Consider the following 17,552-nt stretch of genomic DNA (forward strand, 5'->3'; position numbering starts at 1 on the left):
AGCATTTTGGATACGGGATACTCAACCTGTAATGTGAATTGGTCCTGGACGACCAACCCGAGGCACCCCTGCAAGTGTCCCGAAGCACCCCAGGGAGTATTTTTTTTTTCATATAGACCTTATAAACAGTCTAAAGATATTGATTTACAATATTATTAATAATTGTGTACATGAAAAAAGTTTGTGTGCACTGAGCCATTATGAGGCAAAGATGTCACTAAGTGAAAAAACTATTTGGATATTGTATATCAAATTTTTGGTTATGGGAGACTACACCTATATTTTCGGTAACTATGTTAGTTGGGCGCCCGTTATGTAGTGGTGTATTGAGAATACCAATACACCACGATTCTAGTTACGTAAACTTAATGCATAAGTTTTCATATCCCCACTATCCACATCATACCTCCACTATCCACGTGGGCGTGGAGTTAATTATATAAAGCAGGGGTTCCCAATTTTTTTCTAATCATGGCACCCTAGAGTATCAGAATTTTTCCACGGCACCCCTAGGCCCCCCAAAATATATATCAAATGAAGTAGATTCTGTTTATATGGGCTTCTTAGGTTCAGTTATGTGGTAAAGGGCAGGATTTGGTTCTGATTGTACACATTTTATGATTGGCAGGCACCAGCACTGGTTTTGTCCAGAAATAATTGATCATAAATAATGTGAATTGGTCCTGGACGACCAACCCGAGGCACCCCTGCAAGTGTCCCGAAGCACCCCAGGGAGCCTAGGCGCACAGTTTGGGAACCACTGATATAAAGTGTGGCGAGCGCAGCGAGCCACGCGAGGGGACGCATACCGCCTCCGCTCGCCACACTTTATAAAATTAACTCCACGCCCACGTGGATAGTGGGGGTATGACGTGGATAGTGGGGATATGCGCTCCGTGGGTCCGATATGACAGTCTCAGCGCTTAGGGATGGCCATCGACCATCGATTTTTACAAAAAAAATCCCCGGATGTCTAGATGGTCATCCATTGCAGTTATACACCATCGATGGTCAGTTGCACTTTTGCCATCGATGGCAAAGGTGGCTGGCGGACAATTGATGGCTAGTGCCGCTGGGAATACATGTGATGCTCCCCAGCGCTGACCCCCAGGGATGCGTGCATTTATCAGTCCGGTGTTAAAGGACACTTTTATTCTGGACCTAAGCCCTGTCCGTCTGGGAGTTGTCATCTGGTGACGGCATGGATTCTGCTTTTCTCATTCCGGGTGGGAGAGGAGCATCCAGTGTGTTAGAAGGGTGGAGGTCCTGGTTTTAAAGAATAAATTGACTTTGCTAGATTAACTACACATGGTCGTTTTTTGGAAGATGGAACAATAAAAAGAAACCTTTTGATGAAAATAGGGTCTTGTCCCCTGGTGAGTTTTTCGTGTATATGTTTTACAATTGGTAACCTGTAAAGAAACTGCTACGGGAACATCTCCTAGCTTGACTAGGTGAGTCAATCTGGGATTTGCATTGTGATATCACAGCAGGATTTCCATCTTGTGTTAATTCAGAATATTGTGTCATCTTATTTCTCTCTACACGGTTGGAGAATACCTCCCCCCTCCCTTACTTGGAGATTTGAAATAAGGGCATTTGAGAAAATCGGGAGATAGCGCTGCGGAGATCCATATTTCTTTGGTTCATCTTCTGATCTTCCCCAGCTGTTGACTTCTGGCATCTGTTCTGGCAGTGCCTTCGGGTTTATGCTTTTTGGGAAGAAGTGACCAAATGCATAGTGGTATTTAAATTCCACTAATGAATCCCAGGATTTGTCTATTTGGTTTGGAGCTCCAGGTGTCTCTCCCCCTTACATGTATTTGTATGTTAATAATCTCCTTACGCTGTCTCAGGTGTATATTGCCCAAAGTTAAATGGCCAGATTACCCCCATCATTTCTTCCCTGGATGACACTAGTCAACTCTACACTTTCCCATTAAACATTTATGTATGCTAAGTGTAAATGTCCAGCGAAATATGATGGGGTCTGGGGACTATGGCAGACCTCTAGATATTTTCTTGAACATAGTTGTCAGGTTTCTATGTCCTATTTATACACATCTCGGGCCGCTGTATTGTTTTACTTCACCTGCTATGTTCTTCTACTCATTGTTGTATCATATACTTGCTAATCTTATTCCTATCCTACTTATTTAAATAAGATTTTTTTTTTTTTTGTGATATTTGCTTTACTTCTAATTTTATTAAGATTTAACTATTTTTATTACTATGTAGCCTACATGTAAAGGTTAGGCACACCTTTACTGTATTGTGTGTTTTTCTTTTTTTTTTTTTTTCTGGTTTGGTTTTAAATTTGTTAAGGGGCATACACACTGAGCGATTTTGTGCTCTTTTATAAGCAATCTGACTAGATGGGTGTGGTATAGGGTTCTGACAGTCGGGATCCCGACAGTCATTAGCCCGACGTCGGGATACAGATTGGCCGGACTCAGACAGCATGGCGAGCGCAACAAAGCCTTGCTTTTAACAGTCGGCATCCCAACGTCTGGTAAATTATTGTCGGGATCCCGACTGTCGTCGGGACCCCGTCCAGCACCCAACTAGATTGCTTAGAAAATAAGCACAGATCTCTCTGTGTGTATGCCAGTGATTAATTATCTCCTGCTAAGTCAGTGCATGCAGTCAAAATCTAGTCAAATTGCTTAGCAGGTGACTGCAAATCTCTCTGTGTACAGAATGAGAGAGTGATCAAGATCTCTAATTCTTCAACCACTACCCTGCCTTTTTTTGCTTAAGCAAAATCACTAAGCACAAATCTCTGCATGTGTATGTGCTCTCCATAGGAGATCTGCACACCAGGAAATTGCCTACCCTAAATAGCTTAGCAAAATTGCTTAGCACACAACTCTTCGTGTGTATGCCCCTTAACTTGCAAAAATAATAAAACAACTTGATTTTAAAATAAATAAAAAGTTTGTCAATAGCAGCATTTTAATGCAATGGATTGGGACAAAAGATTTGCATAAATCTGTGACATAACTGGTTAAACAAAAATAAATAGAAGCTAATAATATGGCCATGCTTTAAAAGGGGTGCAAAGTGAATTATATACTATTAAACTACTAAGTGTGCAAAGTGTATTACTGTAAATAAGACTGCACCATTTAATAGTCTTATATGTGTAAGCATTTTAATTGCACCTTATGTAAAAATTAGAATTAAAAAAAAGTTGTAAATATATACAAAAAACATTTATCTGTTGTATTAATGAAAAGATACAGTAAATTCATAAAAATGTGTAAAGGAACTGTACACATAATGGAATATTTCTAAAGCCAAAAAAAACGTAAAAACTAAAAGTTTTAAAAAGAGCACAAAAACATTTACAACGTAAAAAGGTTAAAACTTTCAATACAATGACTTAAAAAAATATTTATTTACTTGCTGATGTTCAATATACATGCCAGAATGGATTTCAAAAAGAGCCAGAGAAATATTTTTCTCCTTATGTAATAAAACGCGTATTTGACGTCGGATAAGAAACAGAACAAATCTTACAAAATGTCATTTATATATTTATATATAAATATTTTAACATCACAAGTAGAAGGGAAAAAAAAAAGTAACTATTTTACATTCCACTTTGTATCCCACTCAGACCGTGGAGATGTATCCTCTTCCGCTGACTGGTCGTATGAATTTGGGAAATAGGTGTCTCCTGCTGCTTGGTTACCTAACAAGGGGTACACCATAGATCCAAGAAATGTCTGGTGTGTGAGGAGATTGAAATGTGATATGCCAGATTGCTTACTCTGGTAATCTTGAGAATTATTGGAGAGGTCAACCCCAGCAGCATTGCTATTGTCACCCGTTGCTGAGCCAGTTGAGACAGGGGTTAACCGTTGAGTGTAATCAGAACCAATTACAGAAGTCTCAGTTTTTGAACCTTCACTTTGAGGGATTACAGATTCATCTGTGCGAGGCTTCAGCTTTGCAGCATCAACGCATACTTCAATCTTTGGCGTTTCCTCCCCTGAGTCTAGGGACATGTCCTCTTCTTCCTTGTCTTCAGTTCCACTGGGAGCTGTATTACAAAAAGAAGCTTCCTAAGTAAATGGTTATAAAAAGATTACTCACTCTGGCAGTGTGTTCAAGGTCAGCAACCTTTGTCAAAGTCATCTTCTATCACATGCGATGTAGTGATGGACCTTTGGGGTAAAAGTTAGGATTTTGGGTTCAGAAAACATGCATAATGTGTTTGTTAGGAAATCCCAAATCGCTGAAGAAAGATTACAAATTGCAGATTTTAAGATCTGGCAAATAGAATCAAAAGGGAGGAAGAAGCGAACAGCTTAGCAGAAGGCCCTCTCCATAAATAAGACAGTTCCTAGCTACGGACTGTCAGAAGTAACTACAAGTATGGGGAAAATTTAGAACTGATTTTGAATCCCTGTAAAAGCGAACACTACTGCTAATGAAATGTATTATGCATGCTTAGGGAAATTCAGATAAAAATTCTATTCTGGTTTTAAGAGTTTAAAATATTTTAGGTTACAGAAAATATCACCATATGGTAATATTGTGTACACAGTACACCTGAAGGTTGGGACTCCTTTAATTCAGAGTAGTGCCCCTCCCATCCTATCTGAACATTTACCAGTTTGGTCCCTGGTATCCACAGGCTGCAAACTGAAGGCACAATGAAGGTAATGCCGCCCATACATGTCCCGATGCGGGCGTGCGTTCTGTGCTTAACTAGCATCCATCACATTGCATTGTATGCCTTGTGCATGCAATGCGATGAAAAGCAAGTACATACTTTTTGTACTGTGCGATGAGGTGCCGCGGGAGCGTGCACCTCAAAGCACACATCGCACAGCCCACATCGGGATGTGTATGGCCACCTTAAGACTTTAAAAATGTACACTATTTGCTAGTCTTCTGGAGGGATTTGGGTTGACGTACCCAAGCTGCCTTGGGGTGGCACACCTTAACATTTAGGGCTATTTATTTTCCACAAATAATATACCTATTTACTATATTCCTTGCACTTTAGCTGGAGTAACACTTTTTAACCCCTAACTTCTGCTTCCTGCTTAGTAACACACTAATAGCTTAAAATTTTGACCTGTGCGCTGCCCTGGGGTGAGTGGCTTATGCCATGTTCTTTGGGGTTCTGCGACCCAGATTCAAACTTCGTATGAGGTACCCACCAGAGATGCAAAGTCACCTTGAAGCTGGTTGGTGTGTAAATATTTCTTGGCCAATTAATATACCAAGAACCTCGACTATTAAAGATGTGAAGTGTGAATCTGCACCATGTTTTTCTTTGCAGGTCATAAAAAATGCATGTTACAATACAACAAACTGGGTAGGATGTAAGTAGTCAGAAAAGTAATCCCAATAAATCAAATGACAAAGGAATAGCTATGAAACAGCATATCTAAAAACATGTGGTCTAGATCGTAATCCACATGGGGCTATGGGAGCTTTGTGCTTAACAATCTAGCATTGCTCAGATCAAGCAGCACCAGCGCTGTGTTCGGAGCGATCTGTCACGGCCCATGTTCTCAACAGAGAGAACGCTGGCGATGACTGTATGAGGCATGCTTGAAATATGTAGCCTGGCGAAAGGGTCGCGCATTGCAATTTGTGCTTAATTCTAGGCAATCTAGTCAAATTGCCCTATAACTGTTATTGTGAACATTTGCATAAAAAAAAAAAAAAAACTTTTTGAATTGTGTAATTCTTTTTTTAGACCATTGTTGGACAATAGTAATTGGGGTAGTGGTGCTGGAGGTGTTGTGGCACTTTGAACCAATGACTGTCAGGATCCCAACATAACAAGTATGATCAAGAGATGGCATACTTGTTACTAAAACAGAGTCCAAGGACCATGCTAACAAGCATGGAGCTTGTTTCTGTTCCCGACACCAAAAGGTTAGCATCCATTGACAAACACAACTAAGGATCTGTGCCCACCACCACCAAATAAATGGCTGACACAAACATGGGGACAGTATATAGAACTCATTTGAGTAAATATGTAAATGATAAACCATCCTGAGGAATGGATTAAAGTAGGAAGCAATACTCTGGGAGTTAGATAGAAGAAACAAGGTCCTCCAGCAAGAGAAGTGAGCTGAAACTTCTAAAACAGATACTGGAAGAAAAATAGTAAAAATACACATAAAACAGATTTACAATTTAGCCACAATATAACAGTTATTCTTATGAAGGAGTTGTTTCAATACCAACATAAAAGACCACTATCACTTTCGGGATATCTTTGTGACCACTTATATCTTCAGTTTGTATTGTAAGAACCATTTTCTTGCGCCTTTTCTTTAGTCTATATGTCTGTTGTAAGTTTTAGTAATAATGATGTGGTAGGGGTGAGTGGATGAGTTCGGTTTTTATTATTGTGCTTTTTAGAGACCACTCAAAATTATCTGAGATATTACCTAATTCACACTCGCAAACATTGCAGACAATGTTCCCAAACAAGGAGGCGATAGAGCGTTCAAAATAAAAGTTGGTACTCTTTACCTAGAAGGGCACCCACGATTTTGATCTTGGGCATCGCAAGGTAAAAAATTGCGTCGGTCGCATCGCATGCGACCAAAAAAATCGCATGTGATGCGACCGACGCGATTACCGCGTTTTCCCATAGGAAACAATGTTAAATGTCCCAATTGACCCGATTTTCCATAGGGAACAATGTTAAATGGCCCACAGAGGCCAAATAGGCACCCTGAAGTGTTAAATCCACCCCACGATCAACGTGAACCCAAAGCGCGGCGAGCGCAGCGAGCCCGCGAGGGGCGGCGGTACGCGTCCTATGACCTTTTCATACCCCCACTATCCACGTCGGCGTGGAGTTGAGAATAGAAAGTGTGGCGAGCGCAGCAAGCCCCGCGAGGGGACACGGACACCTGTGAAGCCCGCGAGGGGACGCGGATACCTGTAAAGGTATCCGCGTATGTTTGCCACACTTTCTATTCTCAACTCAACTCAAGTGGGGGTATGAAAAGGTCGTAGGACGCGTACCGCCGCCCCCTCGCGGGCTCGCTGCGCTCACCACAATTCGGGTTGACGTTGATCGTGGGGTGGCGTTAACAATTGGGGGGGTCATTTCACACTTCAGGGTGCCTATTTGGCCTCTGTGGGCAATTTAACATTGTTCCCTATGGAAAATCGGGTCAATTGGGACATTTAACATTGTTCCCTATGGGAAATCGCGGTAATCGCGTCGGTCGCATCGCATGCGATTTTTTGGTCGCATGCGATCGACGCGATTTTCAGTTGAACATGTATTTCTATGTAAAATCGCGGGCATCGCATCGGTCGCATCGCATGCCATTATAATGGCATGCGATGCCCGCGATGGGCGCCCTTCTAGGTAAAGAGTACCTAAAAGTTTAGTATAAATGATAAGAGGTGTCTGAAGCGGACCGGTCAACAAAACAACATGTTACATACCTGCCGGGTTCTCTTGATTGGCAAGCTGCGACAAGCAATTCTCTTCATTGTTGGAATTATGATGACCAACAAGGCTGGTAAAATTATTCATGAACTCATCCATCTTTGTCACTACAATCCCATTGTCAGCATAATTGGCAAATAAGGATGCATTCTTTTCTGTAAAAAGGAGCATGAAAAAAATAAAAAGTATTAATCCTTAGATATTCACATGGTATTAGATGTTCTGAGCGTCAGACATAAACTGTTATTCCATTCTTTTATTGGGGATTATGCACACAAAGCATAATCCTTAATCAACATCCCCAGTAGACCAGTTCATCATCAATATCACATGGGAAAGGGAACTTATCCCACATCACATTTGTCATTGCTCAATAACTGGTCATTTACTGCAGATAAAAACTGCTATTACTGTATTGGATTGCCTAAGAAGACCATTTTTACCATGCATTAAATTAGTGCTATTTATAGGATATTGCACATAAAACAGTGTGAGCAGCTCAAATTATTGATGCCCCTCAGGTGCTGAAAGGGAGGGGGTTTTAACCACCAGCACACCAAGGGGCTTTCGTAATAAGATTTGAATAAACATCATAATAGAAGCTAATTCAGAGTTCTTGGTTACATAAATTTTGCAAAAAATATAAGCCTCCGGGTCTCGGCAAGACTTCTCTGATCCTGGAGGTCCCTATACTGCATGATAACAGCACCCATTCCCAGGATACCGCACATAGGAAGGTTACCTGTCAGAAAGATGAGGTGTCGTTGCTGTATGTTCTGAACCTGAAGCTTAATTAGACAGTCGAGTTCTGGAGCTTGTCGTGTCTGAGAATCACAGTTATGGTAGGAGAGAATTTCAACCAGGTGCTTCTTCTGGTACGTGTTTAAGAGAGCCAAAATATTCAGTGCATGTTTGTTCACCCTAGGATTTGAACACAAGAAATATATTGAAATTCCTTTCAATATTTCAGTATTAATGAAAAATACAATTCGCACACACATTTCTTATACTGGTATAAGAACAGCCTACATTGTTAGGTACACAGTACTAAACTCCTTGTATGTAGTAGTCTGACTTCTTTGTCACTGCACATACCTATAGGTGGCACTTGTTATGTGCCAAATGATCTTGCACTGGTGGTCACAGAGGGGATTTATTCACAAAGTGACTGAAATCAAGGAGCATTTGTGGATGGTAACTGCTTTGCCTGCTCTTGAGTCAACATTCCAGTTTCTGGGTGTACAGGATATTTCCTGCCACCATGCTGGGCAACTCAGGGCTAACTCAGAAGGTCGGTGACCCATCCCCCCCGATGGTTGTGTCTCTATACACAAGCAGTAGGTCAGATGTCTCCATACAACTCCTGACTGCTACAATATTGCCTGCTTCCTAGTCTTGCTCCATCTCTTATTCCAAAACATCTCCCAAAGTTGCTCCTCTGGAACAAACCGTGTTGTTCTAGATCAATATATTCTGTGCATCGTCACAGCTTTTTTTCTACATTAAATGTGCAAAAGCTATTTTACAAGAATCGTGAATGCCTGCTTTCTTTGTTCTTTGTATAGTGTCACAGCAGGGGCGGATTGGCCCACCGGGAAACCGGGTGATTTCCCGGTGGGCCGGCTGCTCACCCACCCTGGCTGGGCCGCGGACCGCACGAACCGCCATCTACGCGGTCAGCGGCCGCGGCCGCAGCACTATGCCCATATTAAAGATGGCCGCGACCAGCCCCGGCTCAATCAAACTTAAAATGGCCGCGGGAGGGCTGCTGCGCATGCGCGGCCACAAGCAGCTCCTCCCGCGGTACTTTACTTGGTAACTATGGCAGCAGCGCTGCGCAGTTTAACTAGCCTCAAGGCTGGAAGAAGAGTCCCATCTGCGCTGCTTTTAACTTCCAGCCGCAGCGTCTGCAAAGTGTCCATGACATTGTGGGAGCTGGGAGAGGACGGAAGAGCACTGTGCAGAACGCAGCAGGAGCAGTGCTTCCTCCAAGACTGAGAGCCCAACCCCCCAAAGGAGTGAGATGACTTGCCTGGCTGCTACTGTGCATGGACGTCGTCTACCTGCGGAATGTGCTGCCTGTCAGCTGAGTCTGCCGTCTGCCCTGCTGAGACCACGGTGATTTCAGGTTTGTGCAGAGGAGGGGTTTTGTGTATGTGGGTTGTAGGCTGTGCGTGGGGTGATATAATTGATGTTACATGTGAGAGATTGAAGGGGGGGGAGGGGGGGAGGTAAAGATGTTATTAGTGTCAGGGGGAGGGTAGGAGGATGCATAAGGTGTCTGTCTGAAGGAGGTCTCAGAGGGATATTTAGGGTCTTTGTTTTGCAGGGCACTATGCAAACTTTTAACTTGAAAATCTGCCCTGCTTGTTAAATTGATTACTGTGTGATTTTGGAGTTCTATCTATGGATCCACCATCATAGATGTCAGTGACCAAAGACTCTTCCTGGATAACTGTATGGTTACGACTGTTCATGAACTATATTATCTGAACAGTAGCGGTCCTGTGCCCACAAGAATTGGTCCCTTAATGGCTATACAGGAGTTGAGGATGCTAGTGTTTTGACGTAACACTCTCTGTTATCTATGAATTAGTTACCTCAAATATCAGTCCTTGCTGGGTACTCTCATTGTATAAGGGGTACTCGGTAGTATCTTTATTATTTTATATATTGCTCTGTTATGTTCCTTGTGGAGATAATGGCAGGTATTCAATGCCGTGGGCGAGCGGCGACAGCGAGCAGAGCTTCCTGCTCGCTGTCACCACTCACCCTGTCAGTATTCAACTCATCCCCCTCATACGCCAATTCCTCCTCGCTCCATTTTTTGAGCGAGGGGGAATCGGCGTATGTGGCTCCAGAAGCAGCGAATACCCCCCAATGTATCATTGAATTAACTCTTTACTGAACTTCTGTGCATGGTTTTGTGTACAATTAACAAAGCAATATCCCTCAGTCCGTTATTGCTGACGGCAGCTGTCGGGAGTAGTAGTACTTAATTGTCAGATTGCCTACAAAGTCATCCCCTCGGTAGCTATATGCGCTTCTGAGGGCGTTGCATCTCTCCCCAATGTATATTATATGATCAATAGTGATCCCAGTGAACTGTTAATGATGACCGCTCCCCTTGCTCCTCTATTGGTGTGGTATACAGGGGCTGGACTCACCACCTCCTCCCTCTATCCAATCTCACTCTCCGGGACGGACAAGAAATGGCGCTGCCTTCCCTGATGACGCCTGCTGTCACTCACCGGATCCAAACAAGGACATAAGACTACAGAGCCTGCTGTTACTGCAGTAACCTCTGGGAAACCGCTGTCAACCGTATCTCAGCTTCTCCGGTAAGCGCCACTCTCCCCCAGCTCCGCTGTTTTGCTGCGTCACTCTCCTCCGTTATTCTCTCGTGAGGGGAACTGTCCTCTCGAGCTCTAAGTCTCCCCTTTATATATACTCCCTTTGAGCGGGCTAATCCAACATCTCTGTCCCTCGCGCACCCCAACTTTATTTATAGTCCAAGAGTTTATTTGATTGGGTTTACTGACAAGTCTCTTCCCCAATTTCCATAATAATGGAACTATCCTGGGCACAGGGGTATGCGTGAGACTATATGAGCGAGTCCATTTCTATTGCTTGAAGGGGTGTTTTATTATATCAGCATTTTATCATGTCTCCACAGTATTAGAGTCTTTTCAGTGAAACGTTAACCTTAGTGCAAAACATATTCCCTCTGTGAGGACTATACACCAAAGTTTATCTAAATTAGTCACCATAAATGAATATAAATTGTAGTACAACTATTAATGTCCATACCCAGTGCTAATAAAATTTGTACAAGTCTATTTTACATATACCAACCATGAAGGGGTATTACATACAGTCCTTGTACAGGATGTCCTTGCTTCTGACCCTACTGCTGCCAGCACTAATGACAGGCTGCCACTGGTGCTAATGATGTGACCGAAAGGATTGTGCTAACCCCCAGCTGACCGCATTGCCCCGCCGGCAGTGTGGTCTGTAGCCCATGGGTTACCGCCATCTCAGAATGGTGGTGGTGGCCCAGGGACCCACTGCGATGCTGCCCGATGTTGATACAGTGTGTGGTATATTATGTAATGGGCACTACGGTATGTGGCATAATGTAGTGGCGGGTATAGTGGGGTCACTAATGCAGTGGCGGGTATAGAGGGGTCAGTAATGCAGTGGCGGGTATAGAGGGGTCAGTAATGTAGTGGCCGGTATAGAGGGGTCAGTGATGTAGTGTAGGGTATAGAGGGGTCGGTAATGTAGTGGTGAGTATAGAGGGGTCAGTAATATAGTGTATGGTATAGAGGGGTCAATAATGTAGTGGCGGGTATAGAGGGGTCAGTAATGTAGTTGCAGGGATAGAGATGTGAGTGTTATAGTGTAGGGTATAGAGGGGTTAGTAGTGTAGTGTAGGGTATAAAGGGGTCAGAGATGTAGTGGCGTGTATAGAGGGGTCAGTAATGTAGTGTAGTGTAGGGTATAGAGGGGTCAGTGATGTAGTGGTGGGTATAGAGGGGTCAGTAATGTAGTGGTGGGTATAGAGGGGTCAGTAATGTAGTGTAGTGTAGGGTATAGAGGGGTCAGTGATGTAGTGGTGGGTATAGAGGGGTCAGTAATGTAGTGGTGGGTATAGAGGGGTCAGTAATGTAGTGTAGGGTATAGCGGGGTCAGTAATGTAGTGGCGGGTATAGAGGGGTTAGAGATGTAGCGTAGGGTATAGAGGGGTCAGTAATGTAGTGGCGGGTATAGAGATGTGAGTGGTGTAGTGTAGGGTATAGAGGGGGTGTGTGGTATGGGGCTCTGACATCCTGGATCCCGACTGCCCATACTCAGACAGCATGGTGAGCGCAAACAAGCCACGCTGCGGGCACGGTGGCTCGCTATGTGAGCCACCTATTCTATTCTCCCTCTACGGCTGTGCACCCGGCTGTCTGCGTTTTGACAGTCGGGATCCCGACGTCGGGTAAATGACTAGAGGAGATAATCCGCACAGTCTATTGGTACTGTATGCAATGGTCTATTATCAGCTATTCCCTATATATAGTGTATTGCCTCTTATGGGCTAGATATACGTGGGAAGGTGCTGCCCAGGAATTGGTATAATCAATGACAGAAAAAAGAATTCCTACAAGGGGCACTCAAAGCACTCATACATAACACAGTAATGATATGGTACATCTAATTGGTGCCAATCAAGAAATATTATATAACTGCATGGACTCGTAATCCATAGTGGTGACTGCCTGATTACAGTATTACAATTGCCAATGACATGGGACCCTACAGAGGTTAAATAATTGTTCCCATGCAGAGCATATTTGTATAACAACCCTACCGAGTGTATCAATCTCCACCAGCACCAATTTATATCAACTGTTAGTGTGATCACGCATGTAACAGTTTTTGGCATTAATGTGTAGCTCACTCAAGCAACACAGTTGCAGGTCAATTTGATACAGATTAACCACAGAGCTACCACACACTGGGAATTTTCTCAGTCAGATACTGCCATTCATTAGCTTGGTGGAGATAGCCAAATAGCACACATACTGTATTTATAACAACACACAGACGCATGATAGTCATTGCACTATAACAAGAATATACACACTACGGTCTGCTCTATTTTAAATTTATTGTCACATGTCATGCACTTTTTTTCCACTAATGTTCACAATGTTCTTAATATATTTTGCAGCTTTTTTTAAACTTGCATAATAAAAGTTACATTTTATCAATATTTTTCTTGGGACACTAAACCAATATATTGATTGCTGAATAAGCCAAAACTATCAGCTTTGAGTGCCCCTTTTAGGAATTTTTTTTTTTCTGTTGGGTAAATGACTGTCGGGATCCCGACCGGCACCCTAGAGGGGTCAGTAGTGTAGTGTAGGGTATAAAGGGGTCAGTAATGTAGTGGCAGGTATAGAGGGGTCAGTAATGTAGCGGCTGGTATAGATTGGTCATTAGTGGTGGGTATATAAACCACCCCTACAGGGTTTTTTTATGACACCAATTTTTATATTGCAGAGTACCAGGGCATATTTCTTTTGATTCTGGCAACCCTGGCATAAAGTTGCATATGCAACTGCATCAAAAAATACAAGGAGAGTCGCAACTGCATGCAACTCTGAATCAAATTATATAAGTCGGGATCCGCCCCCTTTTGACAGACTCCACCCCCATCAGACCCCGCCTCCAGGGCTGCTTCCATAAATTTCCCGGGCTGGTTTTACATCCCAATCCGCCCCTGTGTCACAGTGTGTTAAAAGCAATGTATTTGCTTTTAACAGGCTTTCCTCATTGAACCCCAAGACTTCCAAGAAATCACTCACCTTCCCAGCTCCTTCAGTTTTTTTTGAAACTTGCAATGTATTTTCCATTGCCATTTTCCTTCGGGGCTGTGTATTAGCTCAAGAAACAGCAGGAATTTTTTCAATTCATCTATAAGAAAATATGCAGCACCAATTACCTAATGAATATATACATGCGCAATGCAGATATTTTATTAAAATAATTCTGGCCAACTGCCAAAGATTAGGAGTGCAAAATCTTACCAACTGTGGCAGGATCCGGTCTTAGCACAGTGTCATCAGACACAATAAATCCTCCAGACACAAACAATTCATTATACGTATGGTTTTTCAGGTCCTCCAAACTGTCAACACCAGCAAAACTGACACAGGAACGCCTCTTCAATGTGACCAAGGATGGGATCTAGGTTAAAAAAAAAAAAAAAAAAAAAAAGATTTGGGTAAAAACCACATAAAAACAACAACACCAACAACTGAGGTCAAATCTTAAATGTATTTTTAGTCTTAACAAGATAACATAGAACAAACAATATAAATGCAACATTACAAAGCAGAAAAACACAACTGGTTAAATAAAAAAAATCCCCAAAAAATAGAATTAGGTAAAATTTTACCTTTGGGATTTTTTTTTTTATTTATCCAGTAAATTAGGCCAATACAGCTTAAAAAAAATAAAAATAAATAAATAAATAGTCACGTGATTTCAGACTACACTTCATGGTTTCTTATTTGTAGATCATTGAAGGACAGGGCAGCTGAATTAGCAGGGAAATATTTGTGTGTCTGGATTGGTATGGGTCGACCAACCAAAGGTCATCATGCATTGGGTTGACCACTGAAGGTGGACATGGCTTAGGTCAACACATGAAATAGGTCATCATGAATGGAAGGTCAACATAAGCATTAGGTAGACAATGGCTTAAGGTCCATACACACTGGGCAAATATGCCCAGTGTGTATGGACTAGCATCGTTGGGGGGAAAGCCGCTCAGTGCATACACACTGTCCCCCTGCCCGGCGCCGCCAGTGGGGGGAGGACTGCTTTGCATAGCGCAGCGCTATGCAAAGCCGTCCTCAAAGCCGCGATGATGTAGGAGCACGCGGCAGCGGTCAATACACACTGAGTGGCTTTAAGCTGAAAGCTGGTGAAATTTGGTGTTTTGACCAGCATTCAGCTCAAAGTCATCCAGTGTGTATGGCAGGGCTCGACAAAACCCGTGAGCCAGGTCGACATGGCGACCAGATTCTGCTTCCTGGCGACCAGATTTGCCAGGAAGCAGAACCCCCCGAGCAGAGTGGTGGCTTGACAGCAGCGGGCCCCGCTGTGTGTTATACTCTTAGATATATGGTAAGAGCCAGCGCAGCAGCAGCCGGCAGAGCAGTTCACAACTCTCCCGGCTGCCAGGAGATGGACAGGGAGAGGTAGGGTAAGCAGCGGGTCCCCGTGGCTGGTTATCCTATCAGCACTTACAGTATCCTTGGGTGCCCGTTTCAGACACATAAAGAGATGGCACCGGAGTCGGTTATTATGTTCAATACAACAAGCCAGCACGGCGGCTCAACTGTCCCGGCTGCCGCTGCATCAGAGCAGACTCCGGCAGATGCAGTGAGGGGACAGACCCTGCAGTGAGTGTAACTACCGCTTTCCCCGGCGGCGTGCAGCCCGCAAAGTTTCACTCCTCAGCTTATAAAAATATATATAGCTTGCATGCAATAAAGATCAATAAAATAGCAATATTCACCCCTATGGAAAAAAAAGATGTGGACTTTGGGTAGTTGGAATAAAGTCTCACTTGAATAGTCAGTCAATTCCCGCCGTGAGGAATGATGGTAGACTTCTCACGCATTTCGTCATCCACAGATGACTTTCAAAGGTGTGCCATTCTAGGTCTAGGTCATTCAGCTTGACTCTGAGTGTGCGGTGAATTGGACGCTATCAGCTCCCCATCTGCAGCACAAGCAGTCTTAGGACAACACAGCAGCAACCGGCTGCCTTACTCCAGCCCATTCTCACCTAGATTTTTAAAAAATTTGTGCCCTGGTTTATGGGCCTTGAGGAAAAAGGGGGAGGGGGGGGGGGGGGGGGAGTATTACTGGTTACCTGGGCCAGATGGAGGAGCCCTGGTCCACCAATAACCTCCCTCATTAAGCAGCAGCTTTGTTCTCTATCGGCACAAGCTGCTGTGTGTTCGGAATAGTCAAAGGCATGTAACTCCACTTATAGTGAATTCTCAATGCACAAGAGACATTCAAGGTCAAAAGCAGCCACTTCAACTTCCTCATGAGAGGAGCAATCAGAACCTAATCACTCCCAGGACAAAAAATACTAATAATAATAAAATATATATAGATATATAGATGACAGAGCCTTAAGACCCCTGTGCAAGCACCCTCATATTATGAGTTGTTGCCTGTTACTTTGAGAGGGGAAGGTAAAGGTATGGAGCGTTGAGCAGAGAACAGAGATTTGCCATGCACGGTCAGCAACAGACTGGTCAAAATATCTAGTCTAGGCTGGTACTGCCAAATAAGCACCCCAGCTGGCGTAGCAGCTTGCATTCTGCCATAACTCTGCTCACTAGAGGATTTGGAAAGACATTTTGAGCAAATGAAAAATCTTACTGATGGCCGTACTTAATTCTGTAATGGAACTCTATCAATGTGAGGGTTCCGGGTCCAGTTTAGGTTCCATGTTTGAAACAGAACTAGAACGGTTTTGGCAGTAAACTTTTTTTTTTCCCCCATCTATTACAATCTCGGCGGCAACACTACATCCATTCACATGACTCACCTTATGAATACTGTGGGCAATGTCTTCATTCTGAATAATAATTAGCAGTTTATCAGAGGCAGCATTACAGTGTAAAAACTGCTCCGGGTAACACTGTAGATTGCCAAGTTTTATCAGATAATCCTACAGCAAAAGAAAAACAAACAAATTTAGATGCATGCTGTGAAGCCAGGTTAAGCATTACGGGTTGGGTATGAGAAATCAGCGCTTAGAATGCTGGCTCTCACATGACTGAAAGCGGCATCCCAATGCCTAGAACCCCTACACCTGGTGGTTAAGTATACTAAAGCCTCTGCGAACCCTCCCCGCAGCCTAACCCTTCCCATAGTACCTAACCCTAATGCAAACAACCCCCCCCCCCCCCCCCAACTCTGCTGTTTTTATTAAATATTCCCCCATTTGGCTTCTACAACATAAAAAAATGTTAGAAACAGCACTAAAGCCAATTAAAATGAATCTTTGCAAGTCACTAAATAATTTAAAGATATCAAGAAATTGATCATTTGGGTTCTAGCAATGCAATAGGGTGAATCCAATTTGGGGAGTTTCAAGTAATACAAGTAAAGCGTGGTGCACATATATACAATCGTCAGGCCGTTCTTCCGTTCTGGGACGAAAGGCCATTCGATTGTATAGGTATTTACGCGGTCCCGTCTCCCTCTGTACGATCGATAAACAGCCAAAAATGGTCTTGTCTGTCCATACTCGGTCGGTTGAAGGTTCAGTGCTGTTTAATATTCATCCGACAGGACGGGCCCATATCATAAAAAAAGTGCAGTGTGTACGCACGTTCGATCGATATGCTGGCCGTTCTTGCAATTATACTGCCAAAGCTGGAACACCCATGTGGGCATTCCATAGCTGCATGATCTCTCCTACAGCACAAGAAGCGTTCACCTCTCCCCATGTTTATTTAAAGAAAAAATCATAATATACATGCACCCCATCTTTATAGCAGGTCGCCGTATCTGTC

The 17,552-nt window shown here is 43.3% G+C and overlaps 1 protein-coding gene across 3 annotated transcripts in view; it reads right to left on the reverse strand.

Moving 5' to 3' along the window:
• Positions 1 to 3,381: 3,381 nt before the first annotated feature.
• TASOR (transcription activation suppressor) overlaps positions 3,382 to 17,552 on the reverse strand; it is a 79,049-nt gene continuing 64,878 nt past the window's right edge. For 2 of the 3 annotated variants that reach the window (XM_083156234.1, XM_083156235.1), the window contains 6 exons: positions 16,580 to 16,702; positions 14,032 to 14,191; positions 13,810 to 13,918; positions 8,193 to 8,371; positions 7,447 to 7,605; positions 3,382 to 4,048 (listed from right to left, as the gene is read on the reverse strand). In XM_083156234.1, the coding sequence (XP_083012360.1) occupies positions 3,591 to 4,048; positions 7,447 to 7,605; positions 8,193 to 8,371; positions 13,810 to 13,918; positions 14,032 to 14,191; positions 16,580 to 16,702 (1,188 nt within the window). In that variant the 3' untranslated portion in view covers positions 3,382 to 3,590. Of the gene's footprint in view, positions 4,049 to 4,128; positions 4,173 to 7,446; positions 7,606 to 8,192; positions 8,372 to 13,809; positions 13,919 to 14,031; positions 14,192 to 16,579; positions 16,703 to 17,552 lie in introns of all 3 variants that reach the window. The other variant, XM_083156237.1, reaches the window with a different exon arrangement.

This window comes from Crinia signifera, chromosome 8 (genome assembly GCF_055691185.1).
Source record: "Crinia signifera chromosome 8, ASM5569118v1, whole genome shotgun sequence".
Classification (NCBI taxonomy): Eukaryota; Metazoa; Chordata; class Amphibia; order Anura; family Myobatrachidae; genus Crinia; species Crinia signifera.